General features: G+C 41.3%; 2 protein-coding genes across 2 annotated transcripts; both read right to left on the bottom strand.

Moving 5' to 3' along the window:
• Positions 1 to 16,777: 16,777 nt before the first annotated feature.
• Positions 16,778 to 18,611, bottom strand: Crct1 (cysteine rich C-terminal 1). The gene is made up of 2 exons (XM_028784914.1): positions 18,541 to 18,611; positions 16,778 to 17,420 (listed from the first exon to the last, which is right to left on the bottom strand). Exon 2 carries the CDS (start codon positions 17,396 to 17,398, stop codon positions 17,096 to 17,098), a length of 303 nt encoding a protein of 100 aa, XP_028640747.1. The 5' UTR covers positions 17,399 to 17,420; positions 18,541 to 18,611; the 3' UTR covers positions 16,778 to 17,095.
• A 2,446-nt stretch (positions 18,612 to 21,057) lies between these two features.
• LOC114636801 (late cornified envelope protein 5A-like) lies at positions 21,058 to 21,618 on the bottom strand. Its single transcript, XM_028784913.1, has one exon. The coding sequence runs from the start codon at positions 21,616 to 21,618 to the stop codon at positions 21,058 to 21,060; it is 561 nt and encodes a 186-aa protein (XP_028640746.1).
• Between the last annotated feature and the right edge of the window lie 360 nt (positions 21,619 to 21,978).

Genomic DNA, 21,978 nt, shown 5'->3' with positions numbered 1-21,978 from the left:
CTCTCTCTCTCTCTCTCTCTCTCTCTCTCTCTCTCTCTCTCTCTCTCTCTCTGTGTGTGTGTGTGTGTGTGTGTGTGTTTCTGTGTGTGTGAACATACATTCACATATATACACATTTGTACTGAATGTTTGAGTTTATTCAGTAATTCATATACATCATTGAAGAATCAAAATAGGTACAGCACTGCTTAGGAATATCTGAACTTCCTATATCTATCCTTCTGATTAAGCTACTACTTTTCCTAAAATCCATGATCCATTGTGTTCTCTGACTTCCCATTGGTCCCACTATGACCTCACCTGACAGCTTTATCTCTTCTTCAGGGACCCTTGTTACGACTAAGATCCCATTAGTTGTACCTGGGTATCCAGCTTCAGCCAGTTGCCCTTGTATGGAGATGGGCCCAACACCTCTGTTTCTGACAAGTACTGCTGGCCAAGACAAAGATTTTACCTGGTCCACCATCCTCAACAATATCAAGTAACAGTATTAGGATTTGTCATTCTTTAGGCTCACTGTCACCCAAAGGCTCTGACCTAAGCATGAAGATGTCTCATTCATATATATTACATAATCCACCATATTGGATCCTAGCTACTTGGGTGCTTAATCTGCCTCACTGCTCTTTTAGTCGCTCAAGAAAAGAATTTGTATTTTGTTCATTTGTGAGTTCTCTTCTCTCAGGAGAGCCAGTGTTTCAAAAGTAGTTATAGGGTAAGCGCATAAGTGAACTAATTAAACTAAGAATTAGCACACCTACGCTGCAGCACACACGAAGGACTGCCGCTGGCACCAGAAGAGAACTTCTTAAACCTCTTCTAAAATCCCTTGGCACCTGTTCAGAGAGAAGCAGGGAACTTGAAGCTGGAAGGAAGGAAATGAAAAGGCTTCCCCCTTATCAGAAATCTTCAGCCTCGCCCTGCCAACTCCCCCAACCCACCATCTGGTAATGAGCTTGGGGCCTGAGAGAGGATTGTTTTGAATCCACAAAAACCAACGCAAGGATATACCCCAAGTCAACCCAAAGGTGTCTTATCACTTAAGCTGGTACATTTTTGTCCCTACTGTATTCAGCAGCAGCCACTGTGCAGAAGCCTTGGCACAGAGCCACCTAGTGGCTACTTGAAGCCAGTGTTCCTCAGTCTTCTGGAAAGGGCTCCTGGGAAGACCTAGCTGTTCCACTAGATATGCACCGCCAGGGAGTGAAAATTAGTGGAACAAGGTTTGGGGGTGTTTTTCGTTTGTTTGTTTTTGTTATTATGGAGATGGACATACAAGCTGAGTAAAGTATTTATAGAATGTATTCAACAATATTATGACTAGACGGCATAAGTAGTACATAATTACTTAACAAGGACAAAAATCTCCTATCACATTAAGGAGCACAATATAATTTTTTACAAAACTGATAAAAGACAAAGACAATACACAAAAGAACTATAAATGCTCTTAAAAACAAAACAAAACAAACAAACAAAAAAACCTAGGCAGCTATAAGGTTAGAGGGAAGCTCCAATGGGGGAGAGAGAACGGGAGGGGGAGGGAGGGTCCCAGGGGAAATTAACATTTTGCTTCCAGGCTGTCTCAGCAAGTAGACCTAAACAGAAAGACTTTTTAGGCTCAATATTAACAAAAACAATGGTTTTCACCTACACTTAGCTCTTTTAGTAATGTAAAGTACTGGACACTAAAGCGTGAGTAGGCTGGTGTGCTCATGGCAGTGGTGTCCAAAAACCTTAACAAGTCACTCCATTGGACAGACTGATAACTACTAGGGGGAAATCACTGAAGTATTATTATTATTATTATTATTATTATTATTATTATTATTTTAAATGTATGTGTCATTTTTTTAGACTTGTGAGAATTAAAAACTGTCTAGATGCCTGCCTGCCTGCCTGCCTGCCCAATAATATCCAGAAAATAGTCCAGGAAAAAAGGGAAAAGGAGGGAGGAGCAGAGGGGACAAGGAGAGGGAGTAAAGGGAAAAGAGGAGATGGAAACGAAAAGAGAGGGGGAGGGGTAAGAAAGAGAGAGGGCAAGGAAAAGGAGAAGAGAAAAAGAAGGGGGTGGGAGAGCCAAGGAAAGGAAGGCATAGTGGAGGGACGAGAAAGGAGGGGGAGAAAAAAGAAAAGGAAAGGGGGAAAGAGAAGAAGGAACGGAATGGAGACAGAGAGGACAAAGAGGACAGAAGGTTGAGAGTTGGATGGGGAAAGCTCCAGAGGGAGGGGAGAGGAAAGAGAGGAGGTGAGGAAGGGGAGTGGAGGGAGAGTCCCAGGAGGGATTGACATTTTGCTTCCAGGTTGTCTCAGGAGGCAGACCTAAGCAGAAGGTGACTGAAGTTTCTGAAGGCTTTAGAAGAATTTTACTGCTATGGCCAGTTCAGCATCCAGGGAAGCTGAGGGAATTCTGAGGAACTTTTTCGGTGAGGAGCCCCTTTGATGAGGAACCCCTTCAGTGAGGAGCCCCTTTGATGAGAAACCCCTTTAGTAATCAATAATATCCTAAGAATCTAACATCCTTGCATGTACAATTACCAAGTTAAAATTTTTCATTAAGGAAGTCTGGGCTGCTATCTTCTGTCTAGTTGCCAATACCACTTTAATTTGAATTAAATTAGAAAGAAAAAAATATAAGCCTGTTCACATTTTAAACTTGGGGAACATTTCGCCAATTTTTACTCTTAAAGGGTCCAAAATTACAGCTAAGACTTTAGGGAACCACAATTGTTCCCTGAACTACGTTTTTCATTAATGTCAGGACCACTTTCTTCACGTGGATTGTCCCCATGCTTGGCTCAGGAGTCACCCAACATCTTTGTTTCCCTCAGCTCTTCATCACGGCAGTATTAACAGGAAGTGATAACGCGCACCTGTGTAGTCACACATTTTTGTCTGTACATTCAGCAGTACGTGGAGTCCAAAAATAGCTCTCATAGTTATTTTGTGTATCCTAGCGTGGGCGGGATCTTTGGTGAAGCAAGAAGTTAGTTGAAATGAGGCACCTATCTAGCATTAAGTGTGAGCTAATGTCTCCTCCCCTTGACAAGCCTAGAGCAGTCTGTGGAGGGCACTGTGAGGAAGAGAAGCTAGGCTCAAACTGGGCGATGCTACTTCCTCCATTACTATAATTATTACTTGCCTGCCTAAATAAAAGAGTTGGAAATAAGAGTAAAGGATAATAACAAAAAAGTGAGCTAAATCTCAATAAAAAGTAACTACAGAACAAAAAAGAATCAAGAGGAGAAATTAAACCTTGTTGAGTGTGACTTTTCTGTTAGTTATATGCGTAAACAAAAATAAAACTGTTAAACTCCCTAAATGCCAAACCAAACTAAAACAGCTGGGTTTAGCCAGTGTTTTATCAAGTTAATACAGAAAAAAAATATATAATTATCTTGAGCAACTTTATGCTATCTGTGCTATACATCTTTATTTAAAAGACCAAATGAATCTCAGAGAAAATGTACAAAGTATTGAATGATCTTATCATTAATAATAATATTATCATTTAGAAAATAACACAGCTTTATTGTAGAAAAATACCAAATTTTTCAAAATAATAGGATATAAGAAGAGAACCCAAGAAGTTAGTTCCATGTTCTGAAACACTAAATTTAAATTTGAAATATTATAAATTAATATTATAGTTAATAATTTTCTCCTTAAAATATAAGTATAGCTGTTCACGGAAAAGATCTAGCAATACTTTTTAAAAAAATAGTTCATTTTTCATCCATGGTGGCTACATTGAGGTCTCCAAATCCTATTTCCCACTTAAACACATAGGGATCTTTGGAGAAATGCTTGTCTAGTTCTAAGACTAGTAGTACACAAGATGAACTATCATGCTGTATCAGAAGGCAGGGATGCTGTGGGAGCCTTCTGAGGTTCTGGCGGAACCACACAGGAGGCCATTTTAAAGGACTTCCACTGGATGAAAAATAAGACAAAAATGCCATATCTAATCAATGCACCTCAAAACAGAGACCTGGAAATAGTAGTATCTTTTAAAGTTACCTTTAGAAATTGATGATCTGTCAACTAGTTGCCCTCAAAATTGAACACACCAAAAACTTAATAGATATTACTATGTTTTCTGTATAATTTGTAGTTCAGGCTACAAAATTGTTGGAGAGAAAGTTCTTTAACAATTCCAGGTAATAGGTGAGAAATGAGTGGTAGAAAACCTCCATGTATTAATCTGTAATGAAATAATTTTTCAAGTAGTAATCACCGAGGAGCACCTATACTATTAAGTGAAAGGTTTCTGGGCAGCTTTAAGATGAATAAATGACTGATACTGTCAACATCCAAAGTCTACCGGTCGGTCTCAGGCAACATCCCTCAAGTGGGGCAGGGCGCATCAGACTGTGTGACTCTTCTGTGTAGTTCAATAGCAAGCACATATGATCACACAAGATTCTTGCTTGCCAGAAATATATTTGAACCTGAATTTAACTTAAGCTTCTATATATAATTACTAGTTTTCAAGAATTAATGGGGAATGTAGAGACATCACAGGAAGGAGAAATGGCACCAAAAAGGATTAATTAGCCCAATTCAAAATGTGAGTGAGTCTTTAAGTCAAGTAAGCTACTTCTGCAGAGAATAAATGATGTGGGACAAAAATGTCTGAAGACACTACAGAGGCACGGCAACCGAATGTGTGGCTCAATTTGCACTGAGAACCAAACCAGCCCACTCTTAAACCACACTTTTAAAATTATTGCATAAACGTGAGCACAAGTCATTTTGTGTTACTGAAGTATTGTTGTGATGTTTGTTTGTTTGTTTGTTTTCCCCCCGCCAGGAATAGCAATGACAAGCAAGTTATTCAAAATGACATCTGTTAGAGACATGTACTTCAACATTGGAAAGTAGCAAAAGATATCACTCTGGACTTTGTTTTAAAATAGTCAAAGGGGAATTGAAATGCCAGGAGGGGGGATATGGGGGCGGGGATCCCCCTCCTACTTAATGGAGAAGGGGAGGTGGGATGGAGGAAGGATTGTGGGAGGAGGTGACCTGGAGGGGGGCAGTGAGAGGGATGTAAAGTGAATATGTAAAAAAATAAATAAATAAATAATTTAATTTAATTTAATTTAAAAACAATAAAAATGAAAAAAAGAAAAAAAAGACGAAGGCAAGGAGTTCCAAACAATATTTCCTCTGATATCTTTAATTTTGTGATGAGTAGCTTCCAGCTGCATGAGACTTCTCAGGCCAGGCAAAATAAAATAAAATAAAATAACAGTCAAAGGGGAAAATCATTGTAGAGGTCCAGAGGGTAGAAAAAAACACAGGCAGAGCCATTGAGGGCTCATTGTCCTGTTCTCTCTCTTTGTTCAGATACAAAGCTTTTCGCTGAGTTAATTAATTAACTAATTAACTAGAAATGATTACCACATTAAGTTAGCTTGTGAAAGATCTTCTTAAAAGTGCCAGGGTCTGTACATAGAAGGAACAATTTTGTCACGGACAGACAGGGAGCTGATAGTGCCAAGATGGTTCAGAGCACAAACAGGAGGGTCAAAAGATGGATGCCAGGCTAAGCATAGAGTCCAGCACTGGCCAGCATGCCAGGCAGCCAACCCTCCCACATGCTGTGAGTTTGCCTAATCCCCAGTGCAGCGTTCCACCTCTGCAGGTTCATCTGAAGTTTATCCTTCAGCTCTGTGCAGTCTGCCACCCCTGCCTAAATTACAAGCTGGACCCTGTCACTCTCTATCTCTTTACTTGTTGTGTTTTCTTCAGTGTTTGTGCATATCTTATTTGCAGTCTGATTCTATTCATTGTCTGTCTCTAACCTTAGCAGAAGTCAACAGCAAATGTGTCCCCTTTTTCTTTAGCCCCTTCCAAACTGCTGCACAGAGTTAACATACTTCACAAATATTTGTTGAATGAATAAACGATGTTCATCACACTATATCTAATTATAGTAAAGAATTGGAGGCAAGATAATACCCAATAATAAGGAGGTGGCTAAATAAACAGCAGATAGCCATGAAACAGAAAACTAGTTAGGCATGCAAAGCATGCTACGTGTTTACTATAATGAAAAGATAGTTTGACACTACTGAGCAAAAAGCAAGGGGGAAAAAATCTCGATCTCAGCCTGGATACTTTATTAAACAAAAAGAGTCAGCATAAAGATGGATACAGAGTAATACACAATCAAGCCAGTGAAAGGCAGCATTGCAGCCTGAATAGGTTTATTTAGCAAATTCAGCATAAAGAGTAATGTGAAGAAGCACATAATCAGCCGTAAGATGGTTGTTATACTAATGTAAGTTATCTTTCGCTTACTTATAATTGCTCTTGTCCACAACTAATACAATCATTCAGTAAAACGGAAAGCTTACTTTAATATCAAAACCACATATATTTTCTTAGAATTTATTTTTTTTCAAAGTGAACTGGACCATCAGATCAATGGAGCTAATGCTCCAACTCTGATCTATTTAATGTTAACCAGGTCGTGGTAGAGGGACTGAAACTGGGCAGGTTACATGGTTTGTAATAACGCCACCAAAAGCTAAAGGGGTAGGAAATTTGGGACTACAAATCTCCAAAAGATTTTCAAAACGTATTTGGAACTAAAGAAGTAATATTTTTAATCCTCTCTGGTCTTCTATTGCTTGTAAGTTAGTTATGGAATGGATATAATGCCAAAAATGAGTGCAGGTATTTTCCCTATATTTCTGGACTGGGTGGAGTAGAGGGTTAATGTGCTGCTTTGTATTTGAAATGCACCACACCTTGATGTAATTTTCTGATGAGTATAAAGTATAAAGCAAGGATTAAATTGCATAGTCTGACCTGTCAACAATCAATCAACAACTCTGTTGAGTAACTTCCATATACAAGCCAGGGTGCCAAAAATGGTAAAGAAACATCAAGATGTATATGTTCAGAGTCTCCCGGAAGCTTTCTGTCAGGAAGTAGCATAGGAGATACGGTATGTAGAAGAGCAGAAGGGTCCAGAAGCTTCCCATAGGGCCTTGGCTTTCTTTGGGCTTTCATATTAAGATCATTGTTTCCTCCACAGTAGTCTCAATTGTTCACTGATCACCCCACCCCACAAACCACCAGAAACCCTTTACCCTGGTTTCCCTTAGCTGTAAAGACAGTTTAGGCCTTCCAAAAAGCCAACTACGGGTCTTGATAGAACTGCTTGATGGAATGTTTTTTACATGTATAGTCATCTTAAATGTTGGGGAGGTGAAATCGTGAAGATCAGGATATAAATTTGAAACTAATAAGGCGGGCATCCTTACTGAGTAAACTATGGGCTAGAGAGCAAGGGAGACGGCTTAACCAGTAAAGGTACGTGCAGCAGAACTAATGACACGCCTCCTGCTCTGGATACACAAAGGCAATAAAAGAAAAAAAAGGGTCTTGTTTGTCACTGAGCTATTGATTTACTTTCATATCTATAACTCACTTCTTCCACAATAACAAAATACCTAAATCTTAACAGATTCCCTGGCCATTCATTAGGTGAGTGTGGTCACATGACTCGCTCCTGGGCAATGCAGACATACCTCTAAGACATTTTTAAACAGCAGACCCACACTTGTTGTCTCTTTTCTTCTTCATCCCTTTCTTTTCCTGGCTTGGACTGTACACTACCGGTGTGAAATTGGGGTTCTGAATATCACTTCCTCCCTCAGGGTGTCCAGGCAAAGACAGTATTCAGTGAAACAGCTTGTTCTCTTTATTCGGGGCCAACAGGGGCTATATGAATCTTGGGGAGTGAGAAAAGTTTTCAGGGTGAGACTACATTATTGGCTGTGGTGGATAGGATGGGAATAATGCATTAGTTACATGAAGAGGAATTCCAGGTGCTTGCCGAGCAGGTTCTTATCCGAGGAAAGGAAGTTGAACCTGTAATTTGGCCATGGACTACGTGACTTTCCAGGAGCAGAGGATGTTGGGGGGTCGTGCTCTCCAGATCAGATCAGGCAGAGAAGAGAGAAAGAGTCCCTGTTAAATCAAGCTCGGGAGCTATCCAGACTTGGTGGACTGTGACCTGAATACAGAATCTCCCAACAGGAAATATATACAAAGATGAAAAAACTAGAATCCTGGATATAAGGATCATCTGTCTATGGGATCTTTCATGCCACTGATCACCAAGACTGGTTCAGCTGCTCTGGATGGCTAGGCAGGTATCCCTGTCCTGCATAGCAGACCCCAAACTTTATGCTCTTAAGTGCCTTTTCCAGAGAACTTATTATTGGTTAATGGTATGAATCCTATTTCCCCAATCACAGCTACCAGCCTATCAAAAACAAATGTTACTGAATAGGAATGGACATGAAAAGCTACATGAACCAGACCCAGACTGCTACAGAAACTTATACTGTAAATTACTTTTATACATGCAAACTGTAATGCTATCTTTTACGTCTCTAACTTGTAGCCAAAGCTATTCTCTCCCTGTATCACTCATTCTTTTCTTCAAATACAATTTGATATAACTTTTCTTAGGACTATTTGCTTCTTCTCAATCTCTGTTTTATGACTTAAATTATTATTTACTGTCTTTAGGGCATTTAAACCATACTTTTTAAAAAGCTCTTTATAGTAGAAAATATTTAAGCTCAGCAAAAGAGGGAGGAAATCAGAGGTCCCATACTTTGTACTCAAACATATATATAGTTTCCTCATTATCAGTACTCCACAGTAGTGCATAACAAATGTAGTAATGTATAACAATAGTTGATGAGTTTAGAGTGACATAGCACAGTTGTCTAGAAACAATTACATGCAAAATAAAATATAATATTTGCCTAATAGGTCTTTCATCAGAAAATTTTTAGTAGCCTCATCCTACTGTTTACAGCATTACTTGTCTTAGATGTTGAATTCATAGTTAAAAATTGCAAACATACTTTAAAACCTGTTCCTCACAGGTGCATCCTAGTGAGACTTCATTAGCAGCCAGTATACAGGGCTTATGTTGAAAAACAATCTCTCTAAATTAAATTTGAATTTGTTTCTGACGATATTCCAGGTAATCTATCACTGGTCTGAAACCAATTTTGTGTTAATTACATAACTTTGGCGTGTCTGAGGCCTTTAGAGAGAAAAACAGTCAGGTCTGACTTGCAGGCTGTCCCTGTAAGTTTTAAGAGATGATTCTCTTTCCTCCACATAAGCCCAAGCTAAAACAGAGAAATTATTTTTGGTAGCATTCTCTTTCTAAGCAATCTTTTCTTTAAAAAAGGTTTTAAATTACATTTATTTATTTACTCGATTATTTATTTGTGTCTGTGTCTGTGTGTGCCATGGAAAATGTGTAGAAGTCAGAAGGCAGCTTACAGGAATCACCCCTCTCCTTCCACCATGTATATCCTTGGGACTGACTGAATTTAGATCACCAGATGTGGCAGCAGATGCTCTTACACTTTGAGTCATGCTTGAGTCTTGCTACACTAAACAATATATACTGTTTGAAAAGAAATAAAAACCTGAAAGTTAAATATACTCTTCCGTCAGCATGGAAGATGTGTTTTAAGATCTTTGGGATACTGAAATCCAAGGATGTTCAAACCTCTCCATAAAATGGCACAGTATTAGCATGTAGTAATGTATATCCTCCTAAATTCTTTAACCTCTAGATTAATTACAAAACAATACAAATGCAATACTAATGTAATGCAAATATGTATTTTACTGTATTGTTTAGGGAGTAAAAAATTCTGTCTGTAGATGCTTTTATTCATGTTTTCAATCCACAGTTCACTGAATGGATACATAAAGAACTCACAGAACATAAATCTCAAGGGAAAATGTTAAACCGTGTGAGGAGACACAACAGATTACCTCCACAAAAGAAAATCAGGCTTACAGCACCCTTTTGACATTTAATGTCAGAAAACACTGTAATTATTTATCCCCAGTGATCCAAGGTCATATATTCCAACTTGGAATTCTATATTAAGCTAAAATGTCACTTAATGTTGAAGACCAAGTTATTTTCAGCTAAGAATTATCTTACCTTAACAGTGTCTAAGAAGAACTAACAGAATATTTAATTTAGGAAAATGAAAACTGAATTTCAAAGGAAAGAATGATCTAAAACAATGGTAAGAAAGGTGTGGTTGATTGAATGAAAATGACTCCATAGACTCATGCATTGAATGCTTGGCCCATGGTAGATGGAACCATCTGGGAAGTATTAGGACATATACACGGCCTCGTAGCCTTGCAGGAGGAGGTGTGTCACTAGAGGTGGATTTTAAGTTTTCAAAAGCCAATAGCATTCCCAATGAGCTCTTTCTACCTCCTATTTGTGTATCAAGACACAATATAAATATACCACTCAGACAGCCTCTCAGCTACTGCTTCAGAGCCATACTTGTCTGCCTGCTACCATGTCCCTCACCATCGTTGCTATCATTGATGGTCACGAACTACCTCTGAGCCCCTAAATTCAATGCTTTCTTTTATAATTTGCCTTGGTCGTGATGTTTTATCACAGCCATAGAAAAGTAACTAAGACACTGGGAGAGGAAAATCAAATCTGTAGATGAAATAACAAGTGCTGACAGTAAAAAGCACCAGGAGTGAGGGTGACTACTGTGGGGGTAGGGATCAGGACAAAGCTTTGATGATAGACAACAACAAAATGAAAGACAAGGAGAGGATATGCACAGTTAACATCCCTCACATGTATATGGCTCCAGAGAGAAGTGTTCTTTACACGCTATACATCACTTCTTTTCTACCTTATACATAAAACACAAAAGACTTGTAATAAAATACTGTACAGAGCTCCAACCTCTCTGTAGACGGCTTGTTTCCACAAAAAAGGGCGGGGTGGGGGGGGCTTAATTTAAGATATATATCCAACACGAACCCCTTCCAGTGTCACATGACAGATGACTTACCTAGATTATTGACTTACAAATTCTTTCCTCATTGTGCTGGAGGTGATGATGATGGTGATATAAAATAGGAAAGGAGAAGAAAGGGCAGACTGTATAAGTGCAAAACAAACAGGAAGGAAAGTGTCAAAGATTTCACAGAAGGGGCTGCCATGGTAAGTGTTTGCTTGACAACCAAGAGATTGTGAGTTCAGATTCCTAGCCAGGTGCAGCACAAGTCTCACCCCAGCACTGGGGCAGGCAGAGACACATAAATTCCTGGAGATTGCTGGACAGTCAGTTTAGCCTAATTAGTGAGTTCCAGGTTCAGTAAGAGGGCCAGTTTCAAAAAATAAGATAGAAGGTGACTGAAAAAGACACCTGATGTCATGGTACATGCATGAATAAATGAATAAATGAGGTTTTCCATAGAAAGAAAAAGTCAGAACTTTAGGTATAATGTTCAGACTTAAAAAGAAAAACCAAGAGAGAGACAGGCAGAGACAGATGGGGGGGGGGGACAACAAATTGGAAAACTGATAGAAGAACAGAGTCCAGGGTGGAAGGGTAAGCTTTGATCAGAACTGGGCAATGCCTGACTGAGGTCTAAGACCCTCGAGAATGAGGAAGGAGCATCATGGGATGTGGAGCTTGAGAGATGATTTGGTGACTGGATCAGTATGATATTGCACAATGGTTGGCGGGACAAGAATTACCTGGTGGTGGCGAGTATGGTAAGGAATCTCTAGAAACTGGAGAAGACACTAAAAAAGAAAGAAAGAATGAGAGAGAGGGGGGAAGGAAGGAAGGAAGAAAAGAAAAAAGGAAAGGAAAAGAAAGGAAAGGAAAGGAAAGGAAAGGAAAGGAAAGGAAAGGAAAGGAAAGGAAACTACGTCAGTACGTCAGTGCTCTGGTCTCTTAAGGCATCCTCTATGTGTTTGAAAGAGCCTAGGGATCTAACAGTTTTGAGAATGCCAATGTCCTGGCCATATAAACTCAGAACACCTGTGGTCACCTACACAAGGTCAAGCCAGTCAGAATCCAGCATAAATGCAGGAGGGGCTCTTAAGGGCTGTGGGAGGGAAATTCATTTTTCTTTGGGACTATAGCTATTGGTAGGCTGTTCATGCTTCAGTGGATGGCCCCACACCTGTGCTCACATGAAAAACACTAGCTGAAATGAGTGGGTTATTTTTTAACACTGTGACATGACTTTAGACTGGGAATAGATTGAAGATGAGGCCCATGGGAAACAGGTGAGGGGAATGGTGGCTAGATATAATCAAATACTTTGTATTCATGTGGGAAATTCTATAAATAAATAAATAAATAAATAAATAAATAAATAAATAAATGTTAAATGTTAAAACGCCATGATTCACCCTGCCTCTAGGATAAAGTTCCAGATGCTTTAGAAACCACATAAGAGTTAGTCTCATTTGTTCCCTGACAAGCTGTGTATAATCTTCACCTTCTTTGACCTCCTTGAGGTTCATTCATTTAAAACTTTCAATAAAACACGTGTTTATCTCTCTGTCCTCACACTTGGTGCTTTCTTTAACTTAAATATTTTTCTATGTTCTCAGCTTGACCAACACCATGTCCAGCATTAAGTACAAACAACTCTTTTTGTCGAGACCAGTGTGAACTGTCACTTGTGTGCAGGCCATATGATAATGGCTGCAAGCACTTATCACACTACTATTTAACTCTATCATTAACACCTTTTTACATCATAAGGTACCAAAGGTATAGTGAACAATCAATCCATTTTTAATGAATGAAAGGGTACAGTGATGAATGAACAGAAAATCATGTAAAGGCATGAAACAGAAGAAGGAGGTTAATTTCTTCTAGTTTTCAAGTGCACGTAATTATACTTCAAACTGGAAGAAAAAAAAATGGTTTGGGGTTGGGAGCAAGAAAAATGGTCCTTGAACACTGCAAATTCAGTTCAACACATCACTGACAATAAAACTAAAAGATTCACACTGTGTGTGGTGTGTGGGTGCTGTGGTGTATATGTGGTACACACACACATGAGCGTGCAAATGTATAGGTCCATGCATGAATGTGGAGGTCAGAACAAGATGTCCACTCTCTGCTATTGCCTTCTTATTACTGCCTTGAGAAGTGGAAGCTTACCATTTCACCTAAGCCAGGTGGCTGACAAGCTCTCCCAGGATCTGCCTGTCCAGTGCTGGGGTTGCAGGCATGCACAGCCATGCCCAGATTTTGCTTTTGTTTTCTTTTACACAGGCACTGGGGATTTGAACACTGTTCCTCTTTCCCACTCAACCATCTCCATAATCCTTCCAACAACATTCTTAACAGGATGCATCATGGAACAAGATAGATTAGAATTCTTTGTCCTCACCCTGATCAGTATTTATAAAAGAAGGGGTGATACTTGCCTTTCTAGGGCTGTCATTTATCCTGAGGCAAGCTGACATAGTTCAGATTTATCAGAGCCAAATCATTTGAATCTACTGCAGTATCATTCACAGCAGAGAGGATTTTTCTCCTTACTCACTATGATACCAATTTGGCTGTTTAACAAGTTCTACCAAATTAAGGAGAAAGAAACTGCTGTCCTTCCAGATGAAACTTCTAGCTGTGTCTAATGGTGGCAAGGTTGGCTAAGGAATGGGAAAGAAGCCCTCATGTGACTGACCTTACTTGGTGACAACCTTTACTTTCTGCAACATTGCTTTGTCCTGCTTCTCTTCAGCCTGAATTTCTAGAACCCAAGACTTGAAAGCAGCCTGACAAGCTGCCAGGTAAAACCTGAGTGAGTTTTCTGCCTTCATATTTGACCTCCTTTTGGAATTCAGCTTCTTCCTGCTCATTCCCCTCAACTCACCTCAGGTGTTTAATGATGGCCAGGTTGATGAAACAACGAATAACAATCAGGCATCTCCAGTGTTCAGTGTCTAATTTTCTAGTTTTAAACAAGCTTTCTGTGATGAGTAAGACAGACCAGGTCTGGGTTTTCTTCTTTTCTACTTCTTCTCCTCTTTCTCCTCTTCCTCGTCCTCCTCCTCCTCTTCTTCCTCCTCCTCCTTCTTCTTCTCCTCCTCCTTCTCCTTCTCCTCTCCCTTTCCCTCTCCCTCTCCTTCTTCATAACTTTCATTGAAGAAGTGAAGCTACATCCATTGCCAAAGATTCCCCACCTCCACAGAGTTTATTCCTCTTTATCTATATGTTGTCAATCAGTTTTTAAAGATTATCTGCATTTTTGGCTACACAGTACTGATTTTTGTTCATGCCCTGGTAGCTCCTCAAATCCAGCATGCCATGGGTGAAAACCCTGCCCCTTCCTACACCTCTTCTTTCTACTTCTCTGTCAATGTTATTGTCATTTCCCAGTGACCAGGCACAAAGCCCCAATGACACCTTAATTAGTTTGTCTTCATATACCCCAGTGCTACACCTGGTTCTCTCTATTCTTTTCTCTAGATAAATGCTTTTCCCACCTGTCATTTCCTTTTCTTGCCCAATGCCAGGTTCAGATCCTTATCTCAAGCCTGGGTCACTGTAGCTGCCTATTGATATAGTCTTTCTAGGTTTTCAGAGCATCCTAATCTTTGCTATAGAAATTCTGTAGGTCAGTGTTTGTCTTTCCAAATTCTTTCTTAAGAGCTGTTTTTCTATGCCACAAATACATCACTGTTAAATTCCTATATTTGGCATTTGTAGCCACCTGTAGCCTAGCCTCTTCTCTGGGAACATGTTTTCAGAGATCTATTTGCAATCCCAGCAATACCTTGGATTCTTTCTCTCGCTTCTACCGGAAGTTTTCCTCCTTCTTAGAATTACATAGTAATAAAAAAAAAAAAAGGTGTCCATAATGTTTACTTTGGTGTCTGAAACACCCTGTTCAAAACTTTGTCCTCTGATTAGAAGTGACATCTTAAGATAGCTCTATGCTTCCATTTCCTTATCAAGAAACAGGAACACTTTGCTTGTGGCAATGTTTTAAGCAGTGAATGAAAGAGTGCCAAGTTCACAGTGTATGACTGATCTTAGTAGCAAGCCTATATGCCAAGCAGCTGGAATCCCAGGTTTCTTTTCTAGTGAAGACAAAGTCCAATTGCCAATATGATCAGTAGGATATCTTAAATACCTGAAGCCTTGGGCTGCCTGGAAAGGAAGAACCCATAACCATGTGTTTTCTTGTCTATCCCCTGTATGTCTGTATTTCACAGATAAGAGGGAACCAGTGGGGCTGTCATCCTCGTAGCTGGCCAATTGATAGACATCAATGTATCCATGGTCAAAGACATGTATTGCTTGAGACGCATATATCACGTAATGAGTCACCATCTCTTTTCACAAAACTCAGTCCTTGCATTCCCTGCTCCTCACACTGCCATTCCAGTATGTTCTGAGTCAGGCAAGCCCACCCTTCCTGTCTTGTCGTCCAACAAGTCATGAGGCCTGTTGCTTCACTACACATCACTGACTGGTATGGAGGTGGCAGATCCTCAGTGAGATCATCTATTTGTAAACAGCGCAATCAAAGCATGGAATCTCAGAACCCGAAGTGAGAGGCAGAGTAGGACTGCCCTTCCAACCATCCCCAACATAGGATGTCATCTAGTCTCACCTTTAAGCAGCATGGATGAATCAGTGGTGATTTCTAACTTTGCCTCTGAGCAAATACTTCAGCAGATGGCTGCCGGGCTGATGCCACCCAGAGCTCAGCAGTTGCTGATGGAGAACAGTCAAGCTGCAATTTTCTAAGAGCTTGGGTGTGTCCATAGAAGCCCAAGTGTCCCTTCTTTCAGGCAGTAGTGTTTTCCAGGATTGCAGTAAACTGGATTCAATGGCACTGAGTGGATTCCATGGACTTTGATGCCTGTAGATCTCAGTTTAAGTCTTATCTCCCACATTCTCCATCAGAGGCCTAGGACACTCACTGCTGTGGAACTTTGCACAGATTCCCCAGAGTCTCTGAATCCCAATCTACTCACACTTTAAAAACTAGAGAAATTAAAACCTATTTTTGAGATTAGAAAAATTAAATGAATATATATGCATATATTCTGTGCTATATCTTGTGTCTGGAACAAGATTAATCTTCAACAAATGTTAGCTAGTTTTGTGCTATTATTTTTTTACCATTATTACACCATCTCTTCTGAACTTAGAAGACATCAAGCCAGGGGGTCTTACTAGCCTGAACGGGTAAACTCTACGCTTACAAAGACTCCTATACTAGTATGGTTTGTTCCAACTGCCACAGACAGGAGAGACTTGTGGTTCCTGGTCATGCCTCAGCTACATAGATCAGACCTAAAAGAGGATGAGTTCCAGGTTTGTGGTAGCCATAGAAAAAGTTCTCATCCAGCAAGCAAAATTCAGTGATCTTCCACCAGAAAAAAGAAAAATGAAGAAAGGATAGGGAAAAAAGGGAAGAAGTAGAGCAGAAGGAAGGAAGGAAAAAGATGAACGAAGAGAAAACACATTCATCAGAACTGAATTTAAATTCTTGAATTTGCCATTTCAAATCAGACTCCCTCAGCTGCCTGAGCCTGGGGAGGGGGCAGGGCTTGCTCTAGGAGGAACTCAAAATTTCCAGACCACTTAGAGCAAACCAAGCTAAGCAGAGCAATTACTAAAATGATCTCCATAATCTTGCAGTCATCTCCATCTTGCAGACATATCGAAGTGACTCTGAGCTTAACGTCAGTTTCCCTTCTGTAAAATAGACACGGCAGCAGCCACCTCAGTGAGTCATTACACAAAGTAGACGAAACTGCCAACCCCAAATCCTTAGAACTCGCAGAGTTGATGTATTCTCCTTCAGCATGAGCCTTTGAGGGGTAGTATAAAAAGGAATAAACTAAGGAAAATGCAGGCACGGATGAAAGAATAAATAGGAAAAGAAGCGTTCATAGGAGGTAGAAGCTTTATTATGGTGTCTCCAGGCGACAATCAAATCAGTAGGCCTGTTTTGAACACTGTTGTGCACAACCTCCTACCCATAGCATAGTCAGAGATCCCACCCCTGACTTGTATTCCCTGGGAGGAAAATCAACGTTAGAGGACAGATCTAAGAACAGGATGAGGTTTCTGAACATCAAAGTGCAGTTAGCTTAAGGGGAACCAAATTCCTAGGCCGGTCCTGCCTGTTACTACTATGGAGGACTGGGTGAGAGCAGCAGAGAGGAGGCTGTGCGATTCCAGCTGTTTCGGAGCAGCTCTGTGGGCTCTCAGCAGCCACCGGAGCAGCAGCCTGAGCTCTGATTGTTGCAGGAGCGTTGAGACCTTTGGCTTCCTCCGCAGCAGCCGCAGCCGCTAGTGCGCTGCCGGCGGCGTCTCCTGGGAAAGCAGCAGCAGCCGGTGGAACTGGAGCCACAGCAGCCAGAGTCACCACTGCAGCCACCCCCGCAGCCTCTACAGCAGCCACCGTCACAGCAGGATGAGGAGGACGCGGGAGCAGGAGTAGGGGCGGGGCAAGGGGCGGAACTCTGGGAAGACCCTTTGGAAAAGCCTTTGGCGCCCTGTTGAGACATTTCGGCGTTTGTCCAGAGGAATCTGAAAGAAACACAACCGTTTTTTTTTGTTTTGTTTTGTTTTGTTTTTTAAATCCCATCTTTTCTTTCCTGTAATGGAACACAGAACTTTGGGCATTTGGCCTAGAGAAAAGTCTATCTGGCTTGGAGCAAGAGGGATACAAGAGAGAAAGAAAGAAAGAAAGAAAGAAAGAAAGAAAGAAAGAAAGAAAGAAAGAAAGAAAGAAAGAAAGAAAGAAAGAAAAGAAAGAAAGAAAGAAAAGAAAAGAGAGAGAGAGAGAAAGAAAGAAAAGAAAAGAGAGAGAGAGAAAGAGAGAAAGAGAGAATGAGAGAAAGAGAGAGAGAGAGAGAGAGAAAGAGAGAAAGAGAGAGAGAGAGAGAAAGAGAGAAAGAGAGAAAGAGAGAAAGAGAGAAAGAGAGAAAGAAAGAGGGAGGGAGGAAGGGAGGGAGGGAGGGAGGGAGGGAGGGAGGGAGGAAGGAAGGAAGGAAGGAAGGAAGGAAGGAAGGAAGGAAGGAAGGAAGGAAGAAACAGGTGCTTCCAGTGGCAGAGGCAAAAAGCAAGAAACAGAATATGAACAGGATCCATGCAGTTTCCCTGACTGACATTGGAGCATCCAAGATCTCCATGGTGGAAAATAAAGAGCATATAGCTGCAATTTATCAATATGACTCAATCAAAACTCTTTTGGCTTCACCCCTTTCCCAACTGTACTTTGACCACACAGCCTTTCAAGTGGGAATCTCAGTTAATACTGTATAAGCATCACATCAGTCAGAACACACACAAAGACTACCTGTGTCCCTCCCTCTTGGGTTCAGAGAATTCGAAAACACAAAATCATATTCTGTACATTCTTTCTTGCCTGTCCTCCACATTATAAGGAAAAAACTAGTCATAGCAGAGAACAGAAGTAACCTAACCAGGGAACAAGCTCTTTACAGTCTGGAAAACCTTTCAAAGTTCAGAGTCATGCCAGCCCTTTATATCTTGCATCTTCATAGGCAACACAAAAGGCTGGCTCACTAGAAGCCTGATTCCAGGCACATCTTCCCAACAGCTACATTCTGACTGTGTCCTACCTCCTCCTTTCTGTCTTTCATTCTTCTGAGCCTCCTCCCCCAGACCCTGCTTAGATACTTACTAGACCTTGACTCCACAGGAAGACTCTCTCAGTTCTCCAACTGGAACTTGACACCAGCTAGGCAGAAGACTGAACAGTGTATGGCCAGAGAAGCTTTTATAAGATTCCAACAGGTCCTTGGGAGGATCCCATTTCTCAACAGACATGCTCAGCTGACACTTACATCCCAGAGGTATTCATCACTCAGATAGCACTGTAGGTGGTGCACGTGGACAACCAAGTCACTTCACAGAGGTGCCAGGATTGCTGTGGTGTGTTTACTTTTCAAACCAGACACTGTTCATAGCTGGGAGGGCTGTATGTGTGCTCAGAGAAGGCCTGCGGGGAGGGGGGTCAAATGAGGAGAGGTCTGGGGTTCTCTCCTAAACACTGTGTACACACACACAGAGCTGAGGAATGGGGGGGGGGGAACACCTGTACTGTTCTACTTTCTCACATACTTATTCATTCATGTACAGCTATCTCCTTATCATTTGTTGTCTTCTTTGCATCTCTATGGCCCTTGATTCTTGTCTTTGCATAGCAGGTTGCAGGCTATGTGATGAACCCTCTGGGTTTTGTCCAAATGCTTCTAGAGAGCATTGAATGAAAATGATAGTGGGGATGGGAATCCCAATTGAGGTTTCTTCCTATCACCATTGACAGGAGGAATAATCCAGGCAAGGTTAAGGAACCAATAAGACCCAAAGAAATCACTTTACCATATTCCCATAATGTAACCCTAATGGATCTCAGACTAAAATGGGTAAGGCAATGGGTAAGGCCTATTGGAAAATAGCAAGCTGGCTAGCCCATGGAGCTCCTGTTTCTGATATCATCTCCCTTGAGGATAGATTTTTCCCTAAGACTACTAACAAATAGAAAAAAGACAAAACAAAACAAAATGACAAGGATAAAATAAAAAAGCAAAGAAGGAAGAGGAGGAAAATAAAAGGGAGAATGGCCCGAAAGTTCGAATAGTAATTGTTGCAATTTGAGTAGTTGATTTATAAAACTGGAGGAAATTTGGAGTTCAACTGCCTCTGAACTGCCTTTCAATCACTGAAACTACCTGCTCACACCAACCAGGAGTATGAGACATAAGAGAGTCTAAGACTAAGAATTCAGGGATTAAGAGTGAGATAGGCTTTGGGGTGCGTTGTTGGGTGTGGCATGAGGAAACAGACAAGGAAAGACAAGTCATAGAAGATACCCGTTTCATTTACCATAGCTTTAGAGCCTGATTAACAGGTTGCCTGCTGTACCAGAGCACCTGGCAAGAAGAGGTAAAACATTCCAAGAAGAAAAATCAATGTTAGAAAAGAGAAGGAAGTAATGAAATAATAAGTCAGATGCTGGTTCTCCTCTGGAAAAGTATGCAAAAGGTGAAGAAAACCAGGGTGATAGCAATCAATATGAAGAGATCAAGTAGATACTCACTGTATCTACCTCTTACACCAACTTTATGCATCACTGTTAACTCTTATCAACTGAGGGGCTAGCTGCTTATCTTGTATAGAAAGGCTGACTTGCAATTATCTCTTCATCATAAATATTTTTTAGTATCCCCTGAGGAAGCCATCCCAATCCCAAAGGAATATTACATGAACACCCAAACTCGGTGACTTAAGTACCCTTAACTCCTTTATACACACACACACACACACACACATACATGCACATACACACACACACACACACACACACATACACACACATATACACAGGCACCACCACCACTACCACCAGATGGGAGTAATCTTTGGCAGAGACGGTGTCTTTATTCTCTATTCAAACCCAAACCTAAAATTCTAGGATTCCAAGAAAATGGGACGCCAACATTTCACACCTGTCTCCTCAGCTTACTTCTCTAGAAATGCTCCGCACTCACTCTCCTGGCTGGCCAGCTGGCAATAATCAGACTGTGGTGTGCCTACTCACCAAAGCCCACAGTGTCCATTCAGGCAACCTTCTCTGTGATTAAGAGATAAACTTTTCCAAATGGTGGCTCCCTTTTGAGTGTCACCTCCCTCCAAGAATGGAGCTTTTCTGGGTACTGCTTGTCTCATCTCAACCCTGGTCCCCACTGTGCAAATTAGTATAAGGGGCACAGGTCTCAAACATGATTCTGTTTTTCAACCTGGAAGTTCCCAAGTTCAGAGTGCTAAGTTTTAAGTCGATTCAGTGCCAAAATACACACTTTAGATAAAGAAAGGAACTGTGACTTGATGTGGAGGGAGGGACTTGGAAGAGGTAAACAAAACCACATTGAGAGGCCATGATGCCAGGAATCAAAAGCTTTATTATTGTTCAGGAAAGCTGATTTTTCAATATCTCATTTTCAAAAAGCTGTGTCAGAGAGAAAAAGGAAAGCCAATGAATCTTAGAGCTGGGACCTCAAGACCTCATGGTAGATGGGCTTTAGGGAGATGAAGAAGGGCATACAGAGAGTTCTAGAGGTATTTTGCAAGAAAACCAAGGAGGAGACCCTCTACTACAGGGCTGCCAATGCTGCTTTCCATGTTCTTCATCCCCAGGTCAGCAGCAACCTCCAGAGCAGCAGCTGGAGCCCACAGACTGCTGATGGCTGCTGCCGCCACTGCTGCCTCCACTGCTGCTGCCACCACTGCTGCCAGAGCAACTGCTGCTACTGCTGCTGCCTCCACTGCTGCTGCCACCGCTGCTGCCACCACTGTTGCCACAGCAACTGCTGCTACTGCTGCTGCCTCCACTACTGCTGCCACAGCAACTGCTGCCACCACTGCCACCGCTGCTGCCACTGCTGCTACCACAGCAACTGCTGCCACAGCAACTGCTGCCACCGCTGCTGCCACAGCAACTGCTGCCACCACTGCTGCCACAGCAACTGCTGCCACCGCTGCTGCAGCATCCAGAGCTGTGACGTCTGCGACGGAAAGAAAATCGGGGCTTGTGGTGGGTCAGGCAGCAGCTGCCACCTCCAGAGCTGCAGCAGCCCCCGGAACTGGAACCACAGCAGCCCCCAGAACCCAGGCTACAGCAGGAAGAGGCAGGAGGGCACTTTGGGGTCTTGCATTTGGGAGGGGGCTGGCACTGTTGTTGGCTCTGCTGACAGGACATCTCAAAAGGAACTGGATAAAAGTGAAAAATAACACAAAAAATATAAGTTCAACAAGCTCAAATGTTGCTTTGAAGACTGAACTATGAATTTACAATCTTATCTCTAAAATAATTAGAAATTTGAGAACACAATCTCCTAAATTTATTTCAAGAATAAAAATTACAAATGATCCCAGTATAAGCACTTTTTCTTTTCAAATATATTCACTGTAAGGTCAAAAAGTACTAGTACAATCTTCCATTACCTTTCCCTTCCAGAAAGACCCTTCCCTCCTAACCCTCTTTTCCCCTTGTTCATCTTCAAGGTTACCCTCCACCCAGAGCCCCTTTCTGCCCAGAAATCCAGGATCAGAGTCCCTC

This window comes from Grammomys surdaster, unplaced genomic scaffold (genome assembly GCF_004785775.1).
Source record: "Grammomys surdaster isolate TR1022 unplaced genomic scaffold, NIH_TR_1.0 124938, whole genome shotgun sequence".
NCBI classification, from domain to species: domain Eukaryota; kingdom Metazoa; phylum Chordata; class Mammalia; order Rodentia; family Muridae; genus Grammomys; species Grammomys surdaster.
The sequence above is the reverse complement of the archived record's forward strand: the minus strand, read 5'-3'. Positions and strand labels throughout refer to the sequence as shown.